We start from the raw sequence: 23,478 nt of genomic DNA on the forward strand, positions 1-23,478 counted from the left end.
AGAAAAGGTGGCGGAACTCAAACCTGGCCACGCCCTCATCAAACCCTAGGACCGCCCCTTTAGAGAACAGGAATGCAAGTAAAATTTGGGAGGGGCTATTTCCGGTGTGGGAGGGGCTATTTCCGGTGCGGCCGGCCCGGAAAAAGGTGCCGGAACGCGGTTCCGCCGCGTTCCGGCTGAAAAAAAGCCCTGGTCTTTACTATGCAGTCTTGTCCAATCATGTTTTCTAATACCAGAAGACTTAATTGGGGAGGGGAGGGGGATGTCATTCCTTGATCTAACCATTACAAAGCAAAAAGTGGAATTCTAGGGAATGAGAAAGGAAAAGTTCCTTTCTTATTTTTCTTCCATATAGATATTTTTGTATAGGGAGGCAAATTTAACCATTTATGGAAAATATATCTTAAGTGTAACATCTTTCTAGGATTCTTTATTATAAAATGTTAACTCTTTGGTATGCCAATTTTCCTTCTCCCCTCCTTAAAACTTTAGTGATTTTATTTTATTTTTCTCAGCACACACTGCATTTTGTATCTCCCTAATGTTTACCGTTCTTGAAGGCTATTTGATTTCTATTTTTTGATATTTGATATTGCTCTCTTACTGTAGCAGTTAAAATAGTTCTCCATATCAAATTAGTTTAGTATACAAAAATGACATCCATAATACTGAATGATTCTACATTTCAAAATCTGTAGGCATTTGGCTATCCCAATTCACGTTTGAGGAAATGGTAGAAACTATATATATATATATATATATATATATATATATATATATATATATATATATATATATGAATGCTTTTTTCTTTTAGAGCACCCTGTCGGCCCAAATATGGGAAAGAGAAGTCTTTCCCATATTTATATATATATAAATCTTGAGTTTGGTGCACCCTGTCGGCATATATATATATATATGTTTTTACCACTTCACTTTGCACAGGTTTTCTATCTGCTCCCTTTATTTAAAATTGTTCTTTATATAGAAGTCTTCTGTGCCTTTCCTCCAATCAAGAATTAATTCACACTGCTAGATTCTTTTCCCCTCTTTTAAAAGGTTTTTACAAAAATAATCTTTTGTTTGCCAACCAGGTTGAGATACTTGGGGGGCAGGAAAAGAAGAACTCTTTCTGTAGTGTGATAAACAATGTACGAATAAACTCTACAGTCTTTTTTAAAATGAACATTTAGATTTGTTGTTTTGGCAATTTCATGAGATTGCTCTATAGATTTGAGAAAACAAAAGGCGCTTTAAGTCCCACCATGCTTTTAAAACATTTGGTTCCTCACTGTAGTTAGACATCATGTTAATCATATTTTTACTTAAAAACCAACTTGAATGCATGAAAAGATGAGATCTAAAGAACACTTAAAATGTAACTGTAAAGGTTTTTTTTTAACAGAACAGCAATTAATCTCTGTGAAGTTCTTAATGCAAATTCTATGGCCAATTAGTTTATGATCTCTTTTTAGATTTTAAAAAATGATTATTATTCAACCTCTTTATAGTAACATAGTTACTATGAAATAGTTATATAGTTCATAGTTATATGAAATTTGTTGCTAAGAACTTGGGGGGGGAGAATCTTTCATTAAAATAATTTTACTTTTTTGCTGAAATTTCTTTCAGTCGATTTGGATAGTATTTTATTATTAACTTTCAAGATGGATTATAAAAGGAATTTGGGATATCTTTCTTTTTCATGAGGCTTATACATTAAATAAATTATGTGTCTACTGCTATATCAGGTATATTTTACCGAGGGGAAATACTTTGTAAACACACACCTACAATACACAAACAGCTTTTATGACAAATAGCATATTATTTAGATATGTGACAGAGTGTCATATTGGAAATAAAGTAGGGTAAAGTTGTAAATGGAGCAGGGATTTAGATCATGACAAAAATGTATTACAATGTAACAATATAAATATATCAACATTTGCATTTCAATTATGCAAGTTGAGAAGTAAATTTTATCATAGGTAAAAAGTGTTTTTACGTTAGCACACTATATGAAAATTAATGAATATATACAATGTAATACATGAGTAAGTAGATGTGGAGAATCAGTTTGTGGGCATTACCCCCCCCCCCTTAAGAAAGTTCTGCAGAAAGCCTTGATTGATGAACTGTAAATGCAAAATCAAAGTTGGGCTCTTGAATTAGGAGAGCTATTTGTTGCCATGGCAATGCAAGGCAGGTTAAATGTTAAAGATAAGAGACTATGTGCATAATAAGGAGAAGACCTAACAAAACCTTATTTAAGAACCTATAATAGCCCATTTGAAATTAATGGAACTTGTGCTCATTTTTCATCATCATCTACAAAAATAGTCCATGCCCTAATACTTTTGTTTGCTATCCAGTAATTTTTTACTTCACTATTGAAGTTTAAGGATAAATATGTTGGAAGAAGGGTAATGAATATTTGATATAATGGAGTCTGTATCAATTATTGTGGATTTTTGTGTTAAGATCTTGCCATGGTGGCTTAATATAAGTAATTGGCCATGGGGGCTTAATGTACCTATCTGTTGCAGTATTTAATGTAGAGTAAGACCAGTAGTTTACTGATAAAAAGGTACTATTAAAATATATGTTAGTGTTCAGAATTAGCAAGGTAGATCTTTGAATAAATGGTGATAATGTCACTTATAATGAAATTAAAAATCAGTGTAATTCAGGCCTGTTGTTTTCCACTTCTTGTATGAGCAGGGCAAAGACTCTGCAGTCTATATTAGATTTGTGGGGAAAGGAGACACATTTAGGCAATTTGGCTTTTCTTTATTGTTAGCAATGCAAAAGCTGCTTGCTTATTGATCAGTGCAACAGTCAGAGCTTAAACAGCTGACATCTGCTTACTCTTTTTAAATGCACACATGTATGCACATGCGCGCATGCACACACACACACAGGATAGCAAGTCATTTCAGTCTAATGTACCTCAAATGTGTACACGTAAATGGTCTATCTATTGACCTGTATTCTTTTCAACTGAGGATTGGTCCACATGGTTTATGAAACTTGAAGGGCTGATTTGAAATGCAGATGTCCAGAGACTAGAACTCCCCCCCCCTCTCTCTTGCTGTATCTGTCAAGGTGAAAAATGGCTTGTACAAGGGTCAGTCACCCATATTCACTTAATTACTTTCATTGAACCAACAGAACTGTCACAGGCTGTGGTGGATGCTGGAGCTATTCCTCTCTTAGTTCTATGTATCCAAGAGCCAGAGATTGCTTTGAGAAGGATTGCTGCTTCAGCACTGAGTGATGTTTCAAAGCATTCTCCAGAATTAGCGCAGACTGTCGTAGATGCTGGGGCCATTGCTCACTTGGCACAGATGATCCTCAATCCTGATGCCAAATTAAAGGTACTTCCCAAACTAATTTTCCTTTTTTCCAACTGAGAACATGATTAGTATATTGCAAAAACTGTATTAATCCTCAATGAACTTTTTTTTCAAAAATATGCACTGCTAACTTGGATTGGAACAAAGGGGAGATCTGGCTTTTTAATGTGACTGTGTTAAAGTATGTATGGGGTAATAATAGTTGGTGGATAACAAACAGGGCAATTCTTTAATATGGAGATTATTTGGATTCTCAGCAATGAGATACAGATTTGTAGCAGTTATCAAGAGCTTTTTCTGAATTCTAGAAAACTCATTTGTTATAATGGATTCAATATGTGTAATTTATAAAGTGTTAAACATTATGTTTGCCCTTTTTTGTGTTTTTAATAATAATGCCATACTCCACAATATTTTGTTTTGGAAACTCAATTTATTTCAGTGACATGCACCCTTGAATAAGTCAGATAAGTGTCATACAGTAGGTACAAGCCTCCAGATTTTTAATAATGTGCTCCAGGAGGATCTTTGGCTTATAGAAAATTGTGCACAATAACAGTGGATACTATCTAAAATTACATAAACTCTTTTTGTCCTGTGTACAGTTTTTTTTTGGGGGGGGGCTGTTAACAGTCAGTGATTTTTTTTCACAAAAAGCAACAGATTTATACAATATTTATTTCAAACTTTGTAAGCTATATAGTTGATGAAGATCTGTACGGTCTGTCCTAATAAAAAGAAACAATATTTTAAGGTGTATGGATTTTTTTAAAAAAGCAATAAATAGCATGCGTTGGCTTCTGTTTTGAATTGCTAGAAATTACATTTCCTAATTACAATATTTAGTTTATTTCTTTAAAAGAATTACATAGCTGTCCATTTATGTACTATAATCCTGAGTGGATCTATAAAATATCAAAAATCCATAAAACTAGTTAAAATAGGTTCACTTAACTAAGAAAAAATTTCTTCCAAGTAAATATATATGTTTCCTATTGGAAATTATTATTTTTTTTATCATTTTTTTGTTTTGAAAATATATATTTCGAGGGGGGTGATGCCTTCACAATTTGAAAGGGAGTCTTCTGCCCTTTTTTGATTGCTTTGACTATATACCCAACAACCATTTATAAAACATTCATTCCTATTTACCAGCGTCAGGTGTTGTCAGCTCTTAGCCAGATAGCAAAGCACTCTGTGGATCTGGCAGAAATGGTGGTTGAAGCAGAAATTTTTCCTGTTGTACTCACGTGCCTGAAGGACTCTGATGAATATGTCAAAAAAAACGCTGCAACTCTAATTAGAGAGATAGCAAGACATACTCCTGAGGTAAACCATGTGAATATAAATAAGGTCATGATGTTTGTATATAAATGAATATATTTAAATGTGTGTGTGCATGCCTATGAGTACACAAACACGCATCTATAAATGACAGATATAGATATGCACAAGATCTTCAGTATTGTTCTATAATTAGGCAAAGCCCTTATTGCTTTTAATATAAATAAAAAAGAAATGTTTTTATTGTTTTGGGGCATGAAAGGCTATACAAATATGTAAGAAAAATCAAAATGGGCAAATCAGCTTTTTTATTGGTGGATATTAGTATATCAGAAATATTTAATGGTTCAGCTATATGGGATAGTCTATACAAATTAATAATGAAGTATAAAGTATCCCTACACTGCGATTCAGAGTACAGTGAACAAAATGAAGAAATTCCTGCTTATTTAACATTGTGTTGGGTGTTCTGCTAGGTTCAATTTCTCTTGAACATGGCAAAAACATTGGATTTTTAAAAGAAATTGCCTTAGTAAGATGATGATCATTGGGTTGTCTTGAAAAATGCCTCTGTGATCTGAACTGGAAATCTTTAAATAATGGCCATGCTGCTGAGCAGATCCAAATGGGACATAACCTGTGAACTGTGAGGATTGCCAGAGTAATAGAAAGAAAATTGACAAAGAAGAAATCACTAGAGGGTGATTTCGTAGTGAGATTTTGTGGCTTAAATTAATAAAAAGCTCCTTATAATGAGATCCTAGTGGGCTGTAAGTGTATTGGAATAAATTACACATCCCATAACTATTTCTTTCCAACTCTGAAATAACTGGTTTGCTGGTATCAGTAAATCAGGAGCAGATATTTTACCCCACAAACCTTTAATAGTTTACGAGGCAAAGCTTCCTAGATGTTAAGCGCCACATTATATGCTCAGAAATAACCAACTCAGCCCAAGGGCTTATATTGGGTTAAAAGAATGAAATGTATTGAGGAGTATAAATTCTCCCCTCCCCCTTCGCGTGATTCGGGGGGACTCTTACAGCCCACTAGGATCTCATTATAAGGAGCTTTTTATTAATTTAAGCCACAAAATCTCGCATCGAAATTCAATATCCTCATTATCTCAGGTGCTTCAGGGCTTGAGGGAACGGTCCCCTACCCCTTGCCGCCCACGGACCCTGAAGGAGATATTGCGAGTCGAATGGGAATGAAAGGCGAAGGAGGTAGGAGGATTTGGGGAATCGCCGCTGCCGTCTAAACTTCCTTTGTGCCGCAGAGCCCGGTCTCCGCAGGAGTCCTCGCTGTGCGTCTAAAAGCCCTGGCATTTGAAACGGCGGTGGTGGGGGAAGGGGCCGGCCGAATTGCAGTCTGTCGCAGCCACCTCTCTAACTGGTTCTGGCCGTGGGCTTCGGTGCGAGACTTTTTCGCTCTCGCCGGTCTTCTGCTGGGAAGCGTTGTTTTGATCTTGAGGGAATCCTGTTGATAACTTGCTTGTCAAAGGATTGCCGTACGAACTCGGCAGGCATCCTAAAGCTATTTAGCTGGCGAAACCTCTGTCACGCATAGTATTAGTTGCCTAGCTCTGCAGCGACTGACTTGCCAGATGTTATTGGCAAGTGGAGAGACCTCACTACAAAGGCACCTAGTTGGTAGAGATTATAAATATTCAGACCATAATATAGCCCTCAAAATGTAGCCAGATTACTTGTTTGGCTGGTTGATGTTTAGCCTAGAGAACAGCCATTATTTTAAATGCCCAATAAATCATTCCAGCAATATTTATTCACTAGGATAGCTATAAAAAATAAGAACAGCCAAAGTGACACTGATGTACTAAAAGTCTTGAGGATTTTTTAAAAACAAAGTTTGATGCCAAAACCATAGGCAATGAATCTCGAGACCAGCATCTGGCACAGTTGGATGTATTCTAGAATATTCCTTATTGCTGATGCTACTCCATGTTGTTTAAACAAACTGCCACACACTCTGAAGATAATTGCTTGATATTTGGACACAGCTGCCTTTTTTATTTTCCCCAAATGCCTTGAATCCCACTCCTTGACTGATATTCCATTTGAGTGTTGGGCTATGCATCATTGCCCACTTCTGTTTCTTGTTTTGTGGTGATGCTGCATATTCTACATTAATAAACTTGCCCTAGGGTGAGGGGAAGAGAGGGGGCTTCCCTAGAGAGAGAAATCCAAATTACAGCCTTATCCTCAAAAAGGCCTTTTCCAATGACATCTTGTAATCCAGAGGCAGGCCTCTGATGAGGACTTCAGTTTACAGATTGGCATATTTAGAGATGCATAGTAGCACTAGAAAATGATGCCTATATAAATATATTCTCAGAGAATTAACATGCAATGATGAGCGCTACATATATTTTAAAAAATATGGCAAAGATGCTTTTCTTCATGCTATAATATATACACACAGTAGGACTTATGTGTAAAACCGTATTAAGCATTTTATACAAAATTGCAGTATGAAGGCTATTATTTTAATGAATTTTGTTTCTTGGCTTTAGGGAATGATCACTGGAAGCATGTTATCTAAAACCTTCTATTGTTTCCAGTTTTTTTCAGATATACCTCAGTTAAGTCCTAATCTATCAATTCTTGGCCCAAACAGCTTCAGAAACTTAGAAAACTTTTCCATTCAACTGTACTTGTTTGCTTAGTCTCTGGGATCAGAATGCTGGATTTAATTGGTTTTTGATATTATTCATTGTCAGTTCCTTTACGGCATAAGACAGCTTTCCTCTGTCTCTGCAATGCTGCACTTTCTCTGGAGTTGATGAAAGTGCAGGCCATAATACATTTCTTAGACTTGAAAATGTCAGGAGACACTTAGTTGACTCTTAGTTGAAACCAGTTGTTTGTTTGCTCAGGACTGATATGTTCCACTTCTTAGTAGTGCTTATTTATTTTCATTTATTTAAATTATACCTCTCATTCTATCTTGCCAGAACAAACAAGATGGTTAGCAACATTCCAAATGATAAAAAAATAAAGACGACATAATTAAAATACTTAAGTTAAATATTAAACTCTTGAAGGCATATTAAGTAGATAAGTGTATGCATTGCATTCTTTTTTCTAATGTGTGTGTCTCATTGAGCATTTATTCAACATGTAATAGTTTAGAAAAAAACATGTAATTATATAGTTTGGTAGTCATGTGAAATGATAGCAACCCTGACTGTATTTATTTTCAGCTTTCACAACTTATTGTAAATGCTGGAGGAGTGGCTGCCATCATTGACTGCATTGGTAGCTGCAAAGGAAATGTTAGACTCCCAGGTATTATGATGTTGGGCTACGTAGCTGCTCACTCGGAAAACCTGGCCATGGCAGTGATTATCTCTAAGGTTAGTTTCTGGACCTTCCAATGTTACAACCAGAATGCTGTTTATAGAACTTGGCTCAAGTGCATATGATTATTTTTACAGGTCAGGGACAAGAACATTAGCAAAAGGTAGAGAATAAATATGTTTATAGGAAGGATTTTTGTGATATTAATAAAACTGAAAAGATAGATTCAGTTATGGCATAAAGTTGACAACTGTCCTTGGGCCAACTGCTCCATCAATCCTGTTTTAAAGGGTTGTTGTGAGAATAAATAGGAAAGGCAAAGCTATTTTTCTTTGAAGGGAAGGCAGACCATAAATACTGTAAACATTAAATATATCTTTTGTATATCTACTTGTTTTTATCAGCTAAAAAGTATGGAAATAAACATAACTTACTTTACAAATACTGACAAAGGTGTGCTGCTGAGTTTAAAGAATTATGAAAGGTTGGATTTTCCATATATTGTTTGCTTGTAAGCTGTCTTAATTCTCTTTAAAAATATTTCTGTAAGAAAAAGTTATTTCTATATAAGGCACACACAATCACATAGAGTTTTGATCCCATTGAGTCATACTGAATTGACATAATAGTACAACCCAGGTATATTTAAACACGTATCTATATCCCATTGATTAACAGCACTATGAATCACACATTTATTTCTCATACGGACTCTGAAATCAATGGGCTAGTAAAGCAACAATATAGTATATTTAGTTTGTTTATCAATAGTCAGTTATTTTTCTTTAAAACATTCCACATACATACCCAGAGATGTTTAGTGGACAGAGATTATGAAGGAAACGTATGTAAATTGCTTGTGTGTGTCTTCTTCACGGTAGATTTTTATATTACCAAAACAACAAAAAAATACCAATTGTTTTATGAAATTGTGCAATCACCTCAGTTACATGTCTTATTTCTTGTTCTTGAAATGTAGGAAAATAGCAGAATTTTGGGCCTGGTTCATTTTAAAAATGATTATGGATTAGTTTGCTAACTGACAAGTTTTTGCATTTTCATGAGATGCTAATTAACTTGCACTTTCCAAATAGCAAAAAGAAGACTACCAATAGTTTATTAAAATAAATATTTGATGTCTAGCTTTAATTGCCTTTAAAATGAGAATATATGTCAGTTATCTTTTGTTGCATCCGAGTGTGAGTTTTGCTTCTATTGTGATATTTTTAGATATAAAAATTATATTCAGCAGAAAAAAAACACAAACCTAGTCCATCTGAAAAAAACAAGTATACGCTCTTCTAAAACCTTGTTGAATGTATAAGCCAAAAGATAAGCTCTAAAAAAATTAAATATAATTTGATTTTCCTACACTTGTTTATTTCAGCTGGGCAGACATTTAAATGAGGTTTTGTATGTGAGGTTTTTCAGCTTACAAGAGCTTCTAGATAGTCCTAATATAAAATTTAAATACTTTGTGTGCTTTATAGATATAGATAATACTGTTTCTCTCTCTTAATTCATAAAATGATTATTAGTGGATGTAAAATGCATTAATTTATGAGTATGTGTGTGGGCACAAAGTATCATAATTATAAAACTGACAGTACCATAAGGCAATCTGACTTGATGAAAGTTTCAGTCTACTCCATAAGAGTCAGTGTGCACATGAATAATAACTTATTAGTGATATTTAAATGTATTATGTGCAGTGAACAAAAAACAAAACAGAGAACCAAATATATAATATATTCCTATGTGGGGAAGGAGAAAGCAAATAGGAGGAAATTTGTAGCTATTTCATATATTAAGTCTGCATCTTTACATGCCTTTCAGTGAAGTGCAAGACAGTGCCATACTGAAATGAATGGAAGATGAAGCTTGGTTCCCTTCCAGAAAACCTGGGAAGGAAACCTGAAACTTTGAACTTTCAGTCCCTGATAAAAAAAAAGCTGGCATTATTTTTCCTTTATGCTTCAGTTGTGGCATCTGCTATCTGGAACATTTTTGAAAACAATAAAAGTGTCAGCTCTTAATGTTCATGTCTCATTAAGCTAGCAGATTTAATATTTTATTGAAGCATATATTTGTAATGTTCAGTAATGATAAGATTGCACTAATTGATAGTAAACAATGACCTAACAAAGTAAAACAATGATTTATTGGAGCATCTGTAAAAGTTATACCAATACCAGTAATGAAAAATTGGTGGAACACAGAGTTGAAACAATCAAAAGGTTAAAATATTACAGGATTTCAAAATGCAGATGATAGTCTCAGATCACAACACTCCAGATATCACTGTGGTTGTAAGAAAGCATGGATAATTAATGTGGCAATACCAGGGGATAGTAAAAGTTTACAAAGAATTGGAGAAGTATTAAGATCTGAAAACTGAAACTGAAATATTATGGCACAAACTGATTGTGATGGTTCCTGTGGTTATCAGCATATTGGATTTTATACCAAAAAGTCTTAACACTTACAAAATCTGTGCAATGACAAAATTTCCATATGCCAATTGCAAAAGGCCATACTGCTTGGATACATGCCTATACTACACTAATACATTATGATATACTAGATTCTTGGGAAGAATTTGGTGTGTATGAAGACCAACACCAGCTAAAGAACTGACAACTGTGATTTCACATTGTAATCAGATTATAATAGTATAATAATATAATTGCAAAAGGCAGTTCCACTAGAAACAGCTTACATCTTACGATGATACCTTTAACACCTTAAACAACAACATCTGCCTCTCCTATGTTTTTGGGACTCAAATGGTGGATAGAAATGCCAAATTCAGTCTAAACATCTGGTCGCCTATTGTTATCTGCAGAGTATAAGCACTGCAGACTATTCAAATAATTCAGGCTGAGAAATGTATATATAAAGGGAATGGTCATGAACAAACAACATGTATTTTGTTCTAGCACTGCCATTCTTGCCTCACCCTAGCACCCTGCAATTTGTACACAATATTCCAAATCTGATTTAGTTTCTTAATGCTTTATGCTTTTGTTTAATCACAGGGAGTTCCACAGCTAGCTGTCTGCTTGTCAGAAGAGCCAGAAGATCATATTAAGGCTGCAGCTGCGTGGTCATTAGGACAGATTGGGAGACACACTCCAGAACATGCCCGTGCTGTTGCTGTAGCCAGTGTCTTACCTGTATTGCTTTCCCTGTATATGGCAACTGAAAGTTCAGAAGATCTTCAGGTCAAAGTAAATGAGTTCCATCATTTTTACTATTATTAAATTTAATCAAGCAGTGAGGATCTAACCCATTCAATTAAGATGTAGCTGCCAAGCTGCATATATATATTGATTCATTTAGAAATGTAAAGTAATTTTTAGGTGCACTGATTTTTATACATTATAACTTGCCTTTCAGTTCCTTCAGATATAATATAGCTAATAATTAGCTAAAATAATCCTCACAAGGATTGAAACCAATTATTATTTAAAAGAAAAAATATAAAATCATGGTAAATATTTTAAATATATATTAATGCCAGATTATGGTACAAAAGTATTTCCCGAAATATTATTTTTGAGTATGATGATACCCAAATGGAAGGAGTGGGCTAACTAGATTTTCCTGGAGGTTACAACACACTTTGAACATGGAAGTGTTTGGATAAGTTTTTAGGGAGCATTGGAGGAATCACTTTTGAGAAACCTGGTTTATTATTTGGAGAACAATGTTTCTTGATTAGCACAAAGAATGCAACTTGAGAATCTAGCTTTATATCTCTAAAAAGAAATTTAGCTTTATCACTATACTTGTTGGAATCATTACATGGGAGCCACACATATGAAAACCTAACTGATGAACTGAAGTGGCTTTATTTAGCTAGGTGTGTATGAGTGAGGATATTAGTGACCATGGAATTAATAATAAATCATGCATATATACTTCATATTGAATTGGGGTGGGTATTAAAGAAGAACTTATGTTCCAGTTATGCCATAACCACAATACCTGTATTCCCATTAAACAATGAGAGTCTCAGGGACCCCAATGAGTTGTTATCTAATTCCATAGGTACTGCTTTATACTGAGTGAACTCACTGGATTGTTTAATGTAGTATTGCTGATGCTACTGGCAACTGGTCTCCAGGATTTCAAGCCAACAGTTTTTCAGGCCTTTGGGACCTGATGCATCCAAAACTTTGTGCTCTAATGCTGAATCATAGTTTTCACCCAGTTCTTTTTTCTGCCTCCTGACATGACTTTCAGACCCTGGGAAGAGAAGGCCTCTGATAGCACTCTGAGCTTTATGGGGATTTCTGTGGAGGACCTATGTAAGAATTACATTGTTGCTGTTGTATATTTAAACTTTTAAATGTAATGTTCAATTTTAGTGTCAGTTTTAAGTCTGCTATTTTTGTTACATTTTATATAGGTTTTATGAAAGTTTAATATTTTAACTATTAAGGCATCTTGCTAGTCTGATTATATGTGCCAGAACATTTTACACTTAAAAAAAAATCAATGCAGTTTTATAAACCTGAAATGCTGTTGCTTCTCTTTAGGCTTTGAGGAAAAGGTAGGTTGAATAATAATATAAGAGAGTAACCCATGGTTGTTTGCAGCTCTCCCAGCAACTCTTTTGTAATATCAATCTTTGTGAAATGACACTACCAGATTTGACAGTTAAATAGCTGAATGTCATTATTTCTGGCATTTTCTTCATGATTATGTAGGAAGAGTTAATAATGGAATATTAATGGCTCACTGCACAGGGTTCTCCTGTTCCTGTTTTTTTAGATTTCTTAAAAATAGAGTATAATCATACTCATACCAACCAGGGACTGTAATATTTTAATCATAAAATATTCATAAAATGACGATTGGGAGAATGAGTTGCAGTCCCTGACTCATTGGATGTGTCCTTCCTGTATTTTTCTTCCAAATAGCTCATTTAATATTGGTATTAAGATAATTAGTAACAAGGTATGGGGGAAGAGGTAAGTTAGAAACTACAATGAACGGTATTGTTAAAGTTTCATAGGTTAGATAATTAGAATAAGCTATTTGCCATTTTTGCAAATAAAGCAAATACCAAACTGTACTTTATAAATATGTTTCACATAGTGCTTACTTTTATTTTTTTTATTATAATGATATTCTATTTTAAAATTACGAGGAAGCAAGAACCATTAGAGTTGGAATTCTTTTTATATGTTATCTAACCCAGCATTATCCTTTCTCACTGGCAGCTTCTTCCCATTCTCTTGTATAATTTACGGCCTTATGGGATACTAAGCAACAGTATCTTCTACTGAAAATCTGTGGTTCAGGACTAATTTCTATGTTATTACAAGTTACATCCAGATTTAGACTGAGGACATATATTGGTGGAACACAAAATGTGGGTTCGAAACCACATGTGGATTTTAGACATGAACTACCTTCCTCCAATTTATGAGGTTTATTCTAAACTTTGGTCCGGTTGATATATAACTTAGAATTAGATGAACTTTGAGTTAATAGAGTTGACTTCTAGTTGAAATCAGGTGCTTCTGTGTGTAAGAATAAATTTCTTGCAGTGAAAACTAGAGCTAACATAGAGTTGAATTGTGATAATTTTCTGCTTGCAGGTATTTTTAAAAAATTTTGTTAAAAACCTCAAGAAATATAATTACCCATAACCTCATTTGAAATGATATAATCAGTATCCTGTCATCTCATTCTGTTTTGTGTGTGGACCAGGCCATTACCAGAACAGAGGGAAGAAGCTACATGGAAATAGCTCCCCCAGTGCTCAGTAACCTATCAATTGGGCCTCTTTTCCAAGAAAAACATAGTTAAGATCAGTGTTGGTATTTACCATTTCTGTTGCAAGGGATATGACATCATACTGAGTGAGTCATGGAAAGTTTTGAGGCCTCTCCAGACTTTGTTTCCTTTTGACGAGAGTAGCTATAATATAATATAATAATATAATATAATATAATATAATAATATAATATAATATAATATAATATAATATAATATAATATAATATAATATAATATAATATAATATAATATAATATAATATAATATAATATAATATAATATAATATAATATAATATAATATAATATAATATATAATAAATATAATATAATATAATATAATGTAATGTAATGTAATGTAATGTAATGTAATGTAATATAATATAATATAATATAATATAATATAATATAAATATATATACAAATCAATATATATAGAAGTGTGCAAATTAGAGAGTGACAAATGAAAAATAATAAAAAATGTAAATTACTTTCCTTACCTTAGAAACATTCAAGGCTACATAAACTTTAAGAAAACTTTGTTTTCCTCTCCCTCTATGTATGAAGGTGTTTCTGTCTCTGGGTTGATTTTATTAATTTTCTAGGCTAGGGAACATACTTTTTCTCACAGTTATCCATCTAAAATCATAATTGAAACCAATCAAAATATTTATTTCTCCTGTAGTTTCCTTATTTCAATGTCTTATTTTCATGGTCTGTGACACACTGATAGGTATGTCTTGAGATATATCTGTGCAGAGAAAGATCAAGCTGATGACACTGGTGTAGATTGGGAGCAAACCTTGTTAGCCGAAGTACAGAGGAAGTTTCCCCAGTCCTCATGGTACAGGTAGCATAGTGCCATACAACCTGCTGCAGTTGTACAGTTCAGATATTCTGCTTTTCTCCAGATTCTACTTTTCTCCAGGTGCTCTTCAGAACATATATGTCAAGGCAGAGAGGACTAGAGCCTTTGGGATCAGATCACTTCAGAATTAAATGCTTGCTTTGCAGAACCATATGGAAATCTCATAGAAGTGATGCTCAGACCCTCTCCCAATCATCTCTCAGTACCACTGGGATAATTTGCTTTACAAAGTATTGTCTTGCTTCTCTGCAATGCAGCACATGAAGTAGATAATGCAAAGAGAAATTTTTCAATGATGGATTGGACCCTCTCTGCTTTGATAAATTGGTGTCAACCACTTAGGACTAATGGATCATCACTGAGAGAATATATATCTGCCAAAATATCATAGCTGAAAATAGAAAGATGTTTGTAATACTCCATCCAAATCCTATAACCATATGTTGCTCATTGCTAGTATCTCTATGAAGCTGCTTCCTTGGCCACTGCACGTTAGGTTCATTTATTATTATTATTATTATTATTATTATTATTATTATTATTATTATTATTATTATTATTATTATTATTATTATTATTATTATTATTATTATTATTATTGTAGCTTCACTATATAACTAAAACTAAAAGTATTTGATAGAGAAGAAACTGCAAATGTCCTGCAATATGTCAGTAATCCAAGATATCCGCAGAAGATGGAAATGGTTTCTTATATATTACCTTATTTTTTTGGGCCCAATAAATATAATATAATTTGGGGAGTTTGGTTTGGTATGTCATATGAACCCAGCTGTTAGGTTTTGCAATTCGTATTTTATGGCTTATTTAAACTAGTCTAATATGGTTTATTTGATGAATGTAGTTAAACAAATATGTAAGTTTAGCCAATAAGTGAAATGTAACAAAGCATTTCTGATCTCCAAGGAGCAACAATCTTTATAGGGGGAGACTGTAGTGGTGATCCCAAGACATTCTCTATGTGCACCTTTCAGTGTTCCACCAGAAAGCAGTGTTAACATTCCATCTATGTAATTTGCCCCTTTTAGTGTTTATGTTACTTTAGTGTAAAAGTTACTTTGATTTAGAATTCCAGCTTCTGGTGGCAAAAATATTGGTTCCATGGGCCAAGTACTAGGAACCTGGGTAGAACAGATTCTTTCCCTGTCTCTCTTCCTCTCTCTAATTTAGACATTTGAATTTTGGGGAGTGAACTAAATGACTATCCCCACAATTCTCCCTTTTAAATCTCTTCCCCCTCCCCAATATACAGCTCATAACTAATTTTCCAGGGATAAGCTAGATGGGGACTCTTCTTCCAAAATTAGACCTGGAAGCAACTGCTGGAAAGAGCAGAGACATGGAAAGTAGCACTGGGGAAGGGACAGAGAGGAAACTGCTAAAGGAATCTATGAAACTCTAATGCTGAATCAGATATTTGAGATAGATCTGTGTGCACACATGTACCCTGGCAGTTATCTAGGCCTCAACTGGGAACTTTTTTTGGTATAAGTGGATGCTATACTTATAAATTATAGCACTTGTCAAGCCATTTCAAATATTGGCTAGTCTATTTCCTTTATGTCTATGTGATCTAATAGTTCAGTAAGTATAACCTTCAAGTTTAATCAAGTGGTAAATATTTTTGAACCACATAAAAGGCTTAAAACATGAATAGGTCAGTGTCTCCCTTTGTCTTTCTTTGGTATTTGTAAGCTAGGAACCAAAATAATTGGTTCCTAGCTTACCAATAGAATGAGTGTTTGAATTTCTAAATTCCAGAGCTACAAAATGAAACCCATATAATCCAAAATAAAAGTAAGGTTATGAGTGGCATTTTTAAAAATTCCATTAATGTACATTTATCTGTTTATTATAATGCTACCTTCCAACATATTTTTTAAACATTTGCAAGAAGTATGTTTCAAGTTTTGCACTTGGAAAATAGTTATGACCTTTTTGCCTTGTAGAAATAATGCAAGTTTACTTTTATAAGTATTTATTGTCTAATGATGTTTTACTGAGGATATTTCATATTTTAATAGGCTAAGAAAGCCTTGAAGAATATTTTACAGAAGTGTACTCATCTGCCAGCTCTTGAGCCCCTGCTACATGATGCTCCCCCCAATATCCTGAAGCACATAGTTGGCCAGTTCAGCAAGGTAAGAATCAGTCCAAGATCAATATTCCTTCTTAAGAGTGGTCGCAGCTGTTAGAAGAAAAACTCCCTGGACTATTTGGCTTGCATGGTTCCATTTTTGGCATTTCGTTTTTTGATTGGGATTCTTCAGAGATTGCTTTGGGAGAGGGTGACGGTTTCAGTAACTGTTTTAACTAGCTGTTCCTAAATTCAGTGCTTCTGTCTGCCCTAGATCAGAGAGTGCAGAGGGAAAGCATCCTGTTTTGTAGATTAAGCAAGAGTAGTCATAGTATTTATATTGGCCTAACAATCTCAAAAACAGTTCAGGAACCACAAACGAACTATTTGGCTTGAATGGACATTTTGGCTATCAAGGACCAGGTTTTGGATTCAGGTTGTAATGGGTAGCAGCCAGAATCCCTGCTAAAAATCTCTTGTTTTATCAGCAACTTTATTAATTAGACAATATGCCTTTATACCTAAGAAGGAATAGAATAGTCTGTGTTATAGTATGTTGGAAAATTCTTAGCTGAATTGCTTCTGTCTGCTAAGGATTATAGGTCCACAGCACAGCTTAATGCATGTTAAATGTTAGAAATAATCATAGATAGCAAAGTGAATTTAAAAAATATCCCATATATTTTTAGGAATTTATCAAGGAAATTTTGGTATGATGAGATTATGTGAATTAGCTAAGATATAATATATGTTAAGCAGACAGAAATAATTATCAATAGGTAATCCTAATCCCAGATATTGAAATGCTGTTAGACTCAGTTTAAATGATATCAAGTTCAAAAATAAAAATTTTTGAATCGGGTAAAGTATATTTTCATGCGTAAGACTGAAATTATAGCATTCAATATAGCATAGTACTTGTCAGTGATAAATAAAATCAGATAAAAGTTATTGGTCATCCCATTATTACAGTACTCACTTTAAGTTTTACATTCATATTGCAAACTGATCTAAAGTACTGTAAGTTCCTCCATAGTGGGGTGTTTGAGTACAGTAATGTATTTTTTTCTTCTTTATACTCTCTGGATACAAAATAGATATTTGTAGCTGCTGTCCTTTAACAAGTGGGTATTGCATCAGTGCAGAACATCTATCAAATAGGCCATATATTCAGGAAGGTGCTGCTCATCATCTCAGTTACATTTGAGGATTACAGAAAGTAGTATCCTTAAATTTTCCTAGCAAAGACATTTCCCACATTTTCATCTATCATTATTATATTTCACCTTCATTTTATGATAATAAAGCTGCTTTTTCCTTAATGCATCCCCTGCTGTGATAAACCAAATAGGTAGTCTTTGTGCAATCTCTACACCAGAGAACAGCATACTAAAGTTGTTTTCACATCTATTCTAAGCAAGCATGGTAGATCATTTATAGGTTTTATTGTGGGAGCAGATTTGAAAGATCTCCAGACCAAGCTCCCCTCTTCCTCTCACATCCCAAATCAAACTGTATTTTCAACTAGGGTCCCTACTTGGACAAAAAATCTACACCGAAGATTAGAAGTTGGACTTTCAGTTTCACATAGCTACTATCTCCAAAATGGTTTTCTCTGTTGTATCAATGTTTTTGGCTTCCCCAATCCTCTGATGATTGTAACTTGCTCCTAAATTTAAAGTATAAATGCTTATAAATGGTGAAGAATTTCATAATAAGACCAAGTCTTTTGAGCAAGTTCAGTCTTTCTCACTTATAACATAGCTCCTACTTCTCAGATTACTAGAATTATTAGTTATTTGTCCATGTTATGTCTGTAAAGCTGGAGTCCCTACTTTAAAGCAAGACTGCATTTTCCTTTGTCTACTCTATAACATCTCCTTGGCTCCTTAATTTTCTGCAAATGCCCATCTTTGGGAACCTTTGTAGACCAGTTTTCTAGATAGGAAGGCACTATTGTACTCAGGGATGTTCAAAGGGTATGATAAAAAAAAAGTTAAGATGACAGCTGCAATGTTGTGATGGAAGCTCCACATGGGTTTTGTGTGTGTGTGAGGCTGAATAATTTGGTAATGTAATAGTAGCTTTCGGAGTGTAATAGTAGCTTTCAGCTGCTTGTTGTGGCCTATTGTCCTAAAAAAGAATATTTCACAACTGTACTATTTTGCGTACTCTAATACCACTTTGCATAGTATGTGAATACTTTCAGGTTCTACAATTGCTTGCTGGCAATATTTCCTTTTGTGGAAGTTGGTGGGAAGAATTATGCTAGTTTCTCTTCTAACCCAAATAACATAAAAATGGCAAACCTCTTTACCATGCTATCAGTCTTTTCCAACACCGATAAAATGCTGTCCAAATGTAACCTAGTTGATAGGAGCTCCACCCCAAACATGTCTATTTCACAATGGTCTTACAAAAAATGTAGGCAGATTTACTGTTCTTTCTATCACTTAAACTTTCAAAAAAATAAGCAGATTCATGTTCAGAAACAGCAAAATAACAGGTTATCAATGGGGAGCATCTCCAGTCTTGTGATCTGCTTAGACAATGTGAAAGTGGCTAATTTCTCCATCCCAGGAGCCCAAACACAGTTGCTCAAGGCTGCTTCCTATCCTGCCTCTTATGTGAACTGAACCCCTATTCTCTTTAATTGCCAAGGTGAAATTGGGGTTGAAAGAATAGTCAATACTCTTGTAAATCAGCATACTTTAAATTCGCTTTTGCTTAGAGGAAACATTGTAGTGTTGCTGTGCAGAACAGCCTCTAATCTGTTATGAATTACTATATGAAGGATAATCTGTTTCAGTGCATTGTCAGGTATGTATCACCCAGTAACTCGATCTGCTCTGTCTGGCATTTATTTAATTATCTGGTAAATTTATATAGCTGCCCATTTTACATAAAGACTGAGTAACATACAAAATTAAAAACATAAAATAGCAATAGCAATAGCATTTAGACTTATATATACCTCAAGGTGCTTTACAGAACTTTATGGATGGCTTACAATGAAGAAGCATTATTTGCATGTTATCCCCAACAGTCTGGGTCCTCATTTTACCAATCTCAGAAAGACAGAAGGCTGAGTCAACCTTAAGGCCCATCAGGATCGAACTCCAGGCTATGGGCAGAGTTTTGTCTGCCATATTGCACTTTAACCACTATGCCACAAGATAACTAACACATAACAAATAATAAAATAAATAAATAAAAACTATTACAAATGTCAGTGGGAGAGCATACTCTATTTCCCTAGCAATACCCACATTACAGGATCTTCAGGTCAGATGGCAGAGATATTTTCAGACTCTTCTGAAAGACCAGCAAGATTGGGGCCAGCCTGATCTCTGGGGGAAATGATGTTCCAAAAGGTCAATGCCCCAGCGGAAGAGAGGTGCTATCAAGTGACATTTCTTCATGGATGGGACCTGCAACATGCTCTTCCTGCCAGATGGGACAGACACAGTACTTCCATTCGTCATGAACTGTGGTTGCATCCTTGACTCTTCTTAAGATATTTATTTTGTAGAGGTTAGGTCAGTTGGTAACATAGTCTCAGCTTTTACCTTTGTGTATGAACTAGATATTCATATCCAAATGGACATGCCCCTTAGCCATTATGATCTTACCTGCTGCTTTCCATGGTGACCTGACCCACTTTTGATGTGCCTAGATTGTTCATTTTGTGTGGCTTTCCTGTAATTTTAGTTCTGTGAATGGTCATCTGTGAGCTTTTATAACTTGTCCCTAAACAAGCCAAAATCTGATGAGTATTCTTAGTGTTTGTGGGTGACAGCTGTGTGAGCTCAAGAAATTGAGTGATAGAGCAGTACCTCTTGATTTATGTATTTTTCAGGAATAGATAATCAGTAAAAAAAAACCACAATTGCAGGTCAGCAACATATTTTTCTCCTTCATATATTCTTTTTTTTGGCAACAATGCTCTTGTCCTCATTTGTTAACTGAGGCGTGAATGATAGTTATTTTGCATCTTAGCTTCACATAATATTAAGTTCAAAGGAAATAAGAACTTTTGAGTAGAAAAATTGAATTATTGAATTTCTATTTTCTTTAAATAGGTTCTGCCACATGATTCCAAAGCCCGGCGCCTTTTTGTAACAAGTGGTGGTCTTAAAAAAGTTCAGGAGATAAAAGCAGACGCTGGCTCACTACTTCAAGAGTATATCAACACAATTAATAATTGTTATCCAGAAGAAATAGTCAGGTGAGGATGGAAAATAATGAATTAATTTCACGTATGCTATATTTAAACAATTATAGTTTAGTTTCTTTAACTTTTTAATAATGGCATTTTATTAGGCATCACCATTAACAGTTGCATAGTTAATACTGTACAAGCATTAGCTGATTCTGGGAATATGAACTGTTATTTACTCTGGAATTTACATAACTAGGGATATGTTAATTTCTATGGACAGATTTCACTTTTGTCCCTGGGGATATTTAAAAGTAGTAGAAAATGTCTTCAGCAAGTAGTAGAAAGTGTCTTATCCAAAAAATAAATTTTACAATAATTTTAATTCATTTGTATTTTTTTTTAACTAATTGATTGCTAATCGTACCACAGAGTAACTCTGGATGGCTTACAATATTAAAAAGATAAAATTATATAAATAAAATACTGCAAAAATATAAAGTACAATAACAGGCCTAGCTAAAATACGAGTGGGGGGGAGATGAGATCTGCTATTAATCTTTCAACCATCCCCAATGTGAAATCCCTCCTTTGGAGCCCCATCCCAACTGTCAGAGCCAGATCTTGTGGAAGGTTAGGAGAGCTGGAAGGTTTCTTCTTTCATACTTACAAATATATATGTATTATGAGATTATAATGATTTTTGCATAACAGCAAATTTGGGGACTGACCAAATTTATTACTGAGCTGTTCAATAAAACTTATTTCTTTATTACCATCTACCTATTAAGTTCAATCTAGGTCTAATGCATTTTATGTAGGTCTCATGGCATTACTATAAGTATATGGTTATTAAGTTTTATAATCTGAAGCAATCCTTAGCAAGAAATGCTGAAATGCTCTTTTTAGTTTGGTGTCCACCAAAGTAGAAGAGTTTAAGAATTCAGTACTAGAAGACAGCATAGGGTTGGCCACAGTAAATATATTAATGCAGTTGATATCTTTACTTGGAAACTTACAAATAATATAAGAAGTAGTTTTTAGAACTTCTAGACTGTAGCTGGCCAACTAATGATCTCAAGGTGGCCTCTGGCTATCAAAATGATTTTGGATAAAGTAAGCCTGCTAAGAGGATAGATCCTTGTCTTTGTAACTCCACATTGTTGTATAGCTTATATTTGTTTGTCAAAATCTAAACCCTATCCTTTCCCCTTCCCTCAGAGTCCTGCTTTCAGGTATATACAAATGAATTGGTTGTAAATGGGCTCTTTATAGTAACTGAGTTAAAAATATAGCTGTATGCCCGGCACTGCTGATCCTGTGCCATTCATATGTACTCCCTCTACTGGTCAGCTGCATTTTCCATAAAGTGATATTATCATTCACTCTAGTTTTGCTTGTAAAATTATTTTAGTGTATGTCTCATAAAAGCTCCTTTATTGCTACCCTCTGAAAACACATACCATAGTTAAAGATTTTGTTACCTAAACTTGGGAGCAAGAGGTGAAAGGACAGCTTTTTCTGACTTGATACCAACTACTGCTACTGCCAGTAGGGACAAGAAGCGTATTTGTAAAATAATCAAGAATGCCAGCAAGGACTGTGATGTGGAGGCTATTGTACATCTTGGCACTAATGATCTGTCCCAAAAAGATGTACTCACTGTGCAGAATGACTTCCAGAACCTGGGGCAGGAACTTAGCAGAATAGGCTGTAGGCTTATTTTTTCAGAGGTCTTACCAGTGTATAAGGACCAAAATGGAAAAGGCCAGCGTATAGCACAATTCAATATGTGGCTAAAGGAGTGGAGTAAAGGGAAAGGCTTTGGATATATTAATCACGATGTCAGCAGCTGATCCAATGAAGAAATGTACAAAAGAGATGGTTTGCATCCCTCAAAGAAAGAAACTGAGTTCCTTAGCTATAAATTCACAGATTTTCTGGAGGAATATTTAAACTAAACAGCGGGGACAGTGAGCTAACTGATACAGAACATTCCTGTCCCCAGCAATCTAAAAATTATAGGGCTATCAGTGCATGTAACATAGATGTGTGTGTGGACAAGAACATCAACCTTGCTGTCAAGCAAAATCAAGCTCTTAATAGCCACTGCCACACAAAGTGCACTAACCAAATAGGTAGTAAGACATTAGGGGAACTCAGGCACCACACAGGTTATGTAGGAAGTAAACACAGGGTCGGTCATAAAGGACTCAAATGTCTATACACAAATGCACAGAGTATGAACAGCAAACAGGGTGAACTAGAAATTCAGGTTAATGAGGGCAGATATGATATTGTTGCCATAACAGAAACATGGTGGGACGAAACCCACAAATGGAACACACAGCTAGAGAGATTTAAATTATTTAAAAGAAACAGACCAAATAAAAGAGGAGGTGGAGTTGCTCTCTATATAAGAAATAACTACATCTCCACAGAAATAGAGCACAACAATGATGAAAACTGTCCTGAATGCATATGGGTCAATATAAAAGGGGAGGAAAACGACATTGCCATAGATGTATACTATAGGCCACCCAACCAAACACAGGAAATAGATGAACTTTTTGCTAGTCAGCTAACTAAGGTATGTAGGCAGT

The 23,478-nt window shown here is 34.6% G+C and overlaps 1 protein-coding gene across 1 annotated transcript in view; it reads left to right on the plus strand.

Annotated features, from left to right (window-relative positions):
* The window catches only part of SPAG6 (sperm associated antigen 6), a 59,140-nt gene that overhangs the window by 31,200 nt on the left and 4,462 nt on the right, over positions 1–23,478 (plus strand). The window contains exons 5-10 of the mRNA XM_015811565.1: positions 3,175–3,380; positions 4,515–4,688; positions 7,867–8,019; positions 11,002–11,193; positions 16,664–16,780; positions 20,799–20,944. Of these exons, the coding sequence (XP_015667051.1) occupies positions 3,175–3,380; positions 4,515–4,688; positions 7,867–8,019; positions 11,002–11,193; positions 16,664–16,780; positions 20,799–20,944 (988 nt within the window). The remainder of the gene's footprint in view (positions 1–3,174; positions 3,381–4,514; positions 4,689–7,866; positions 8,020–11,001; positions 11,194–16,663; positions 16,781–20,798; positions 20,945–23,478) is intronic.

The sequence above is a fragment of the Protobothrops mucrosquamatus genome, unplaced genomic scaffold (genome assembly GCF_001527695.2).
Source record: "Protobothrops mucrosquamatus isolate PMUCROS unplaced genomic scaffold, P.Mucros_1.0 scaffold45, whole genome shotgun sequence".
Classification (NCBI taxonomy): Eukaryota; Metazoa; Chordata; class Lepidosauria; order Squamata; family Viperidae; genus Protobothrops; species Protobothrops mucrosquamatus.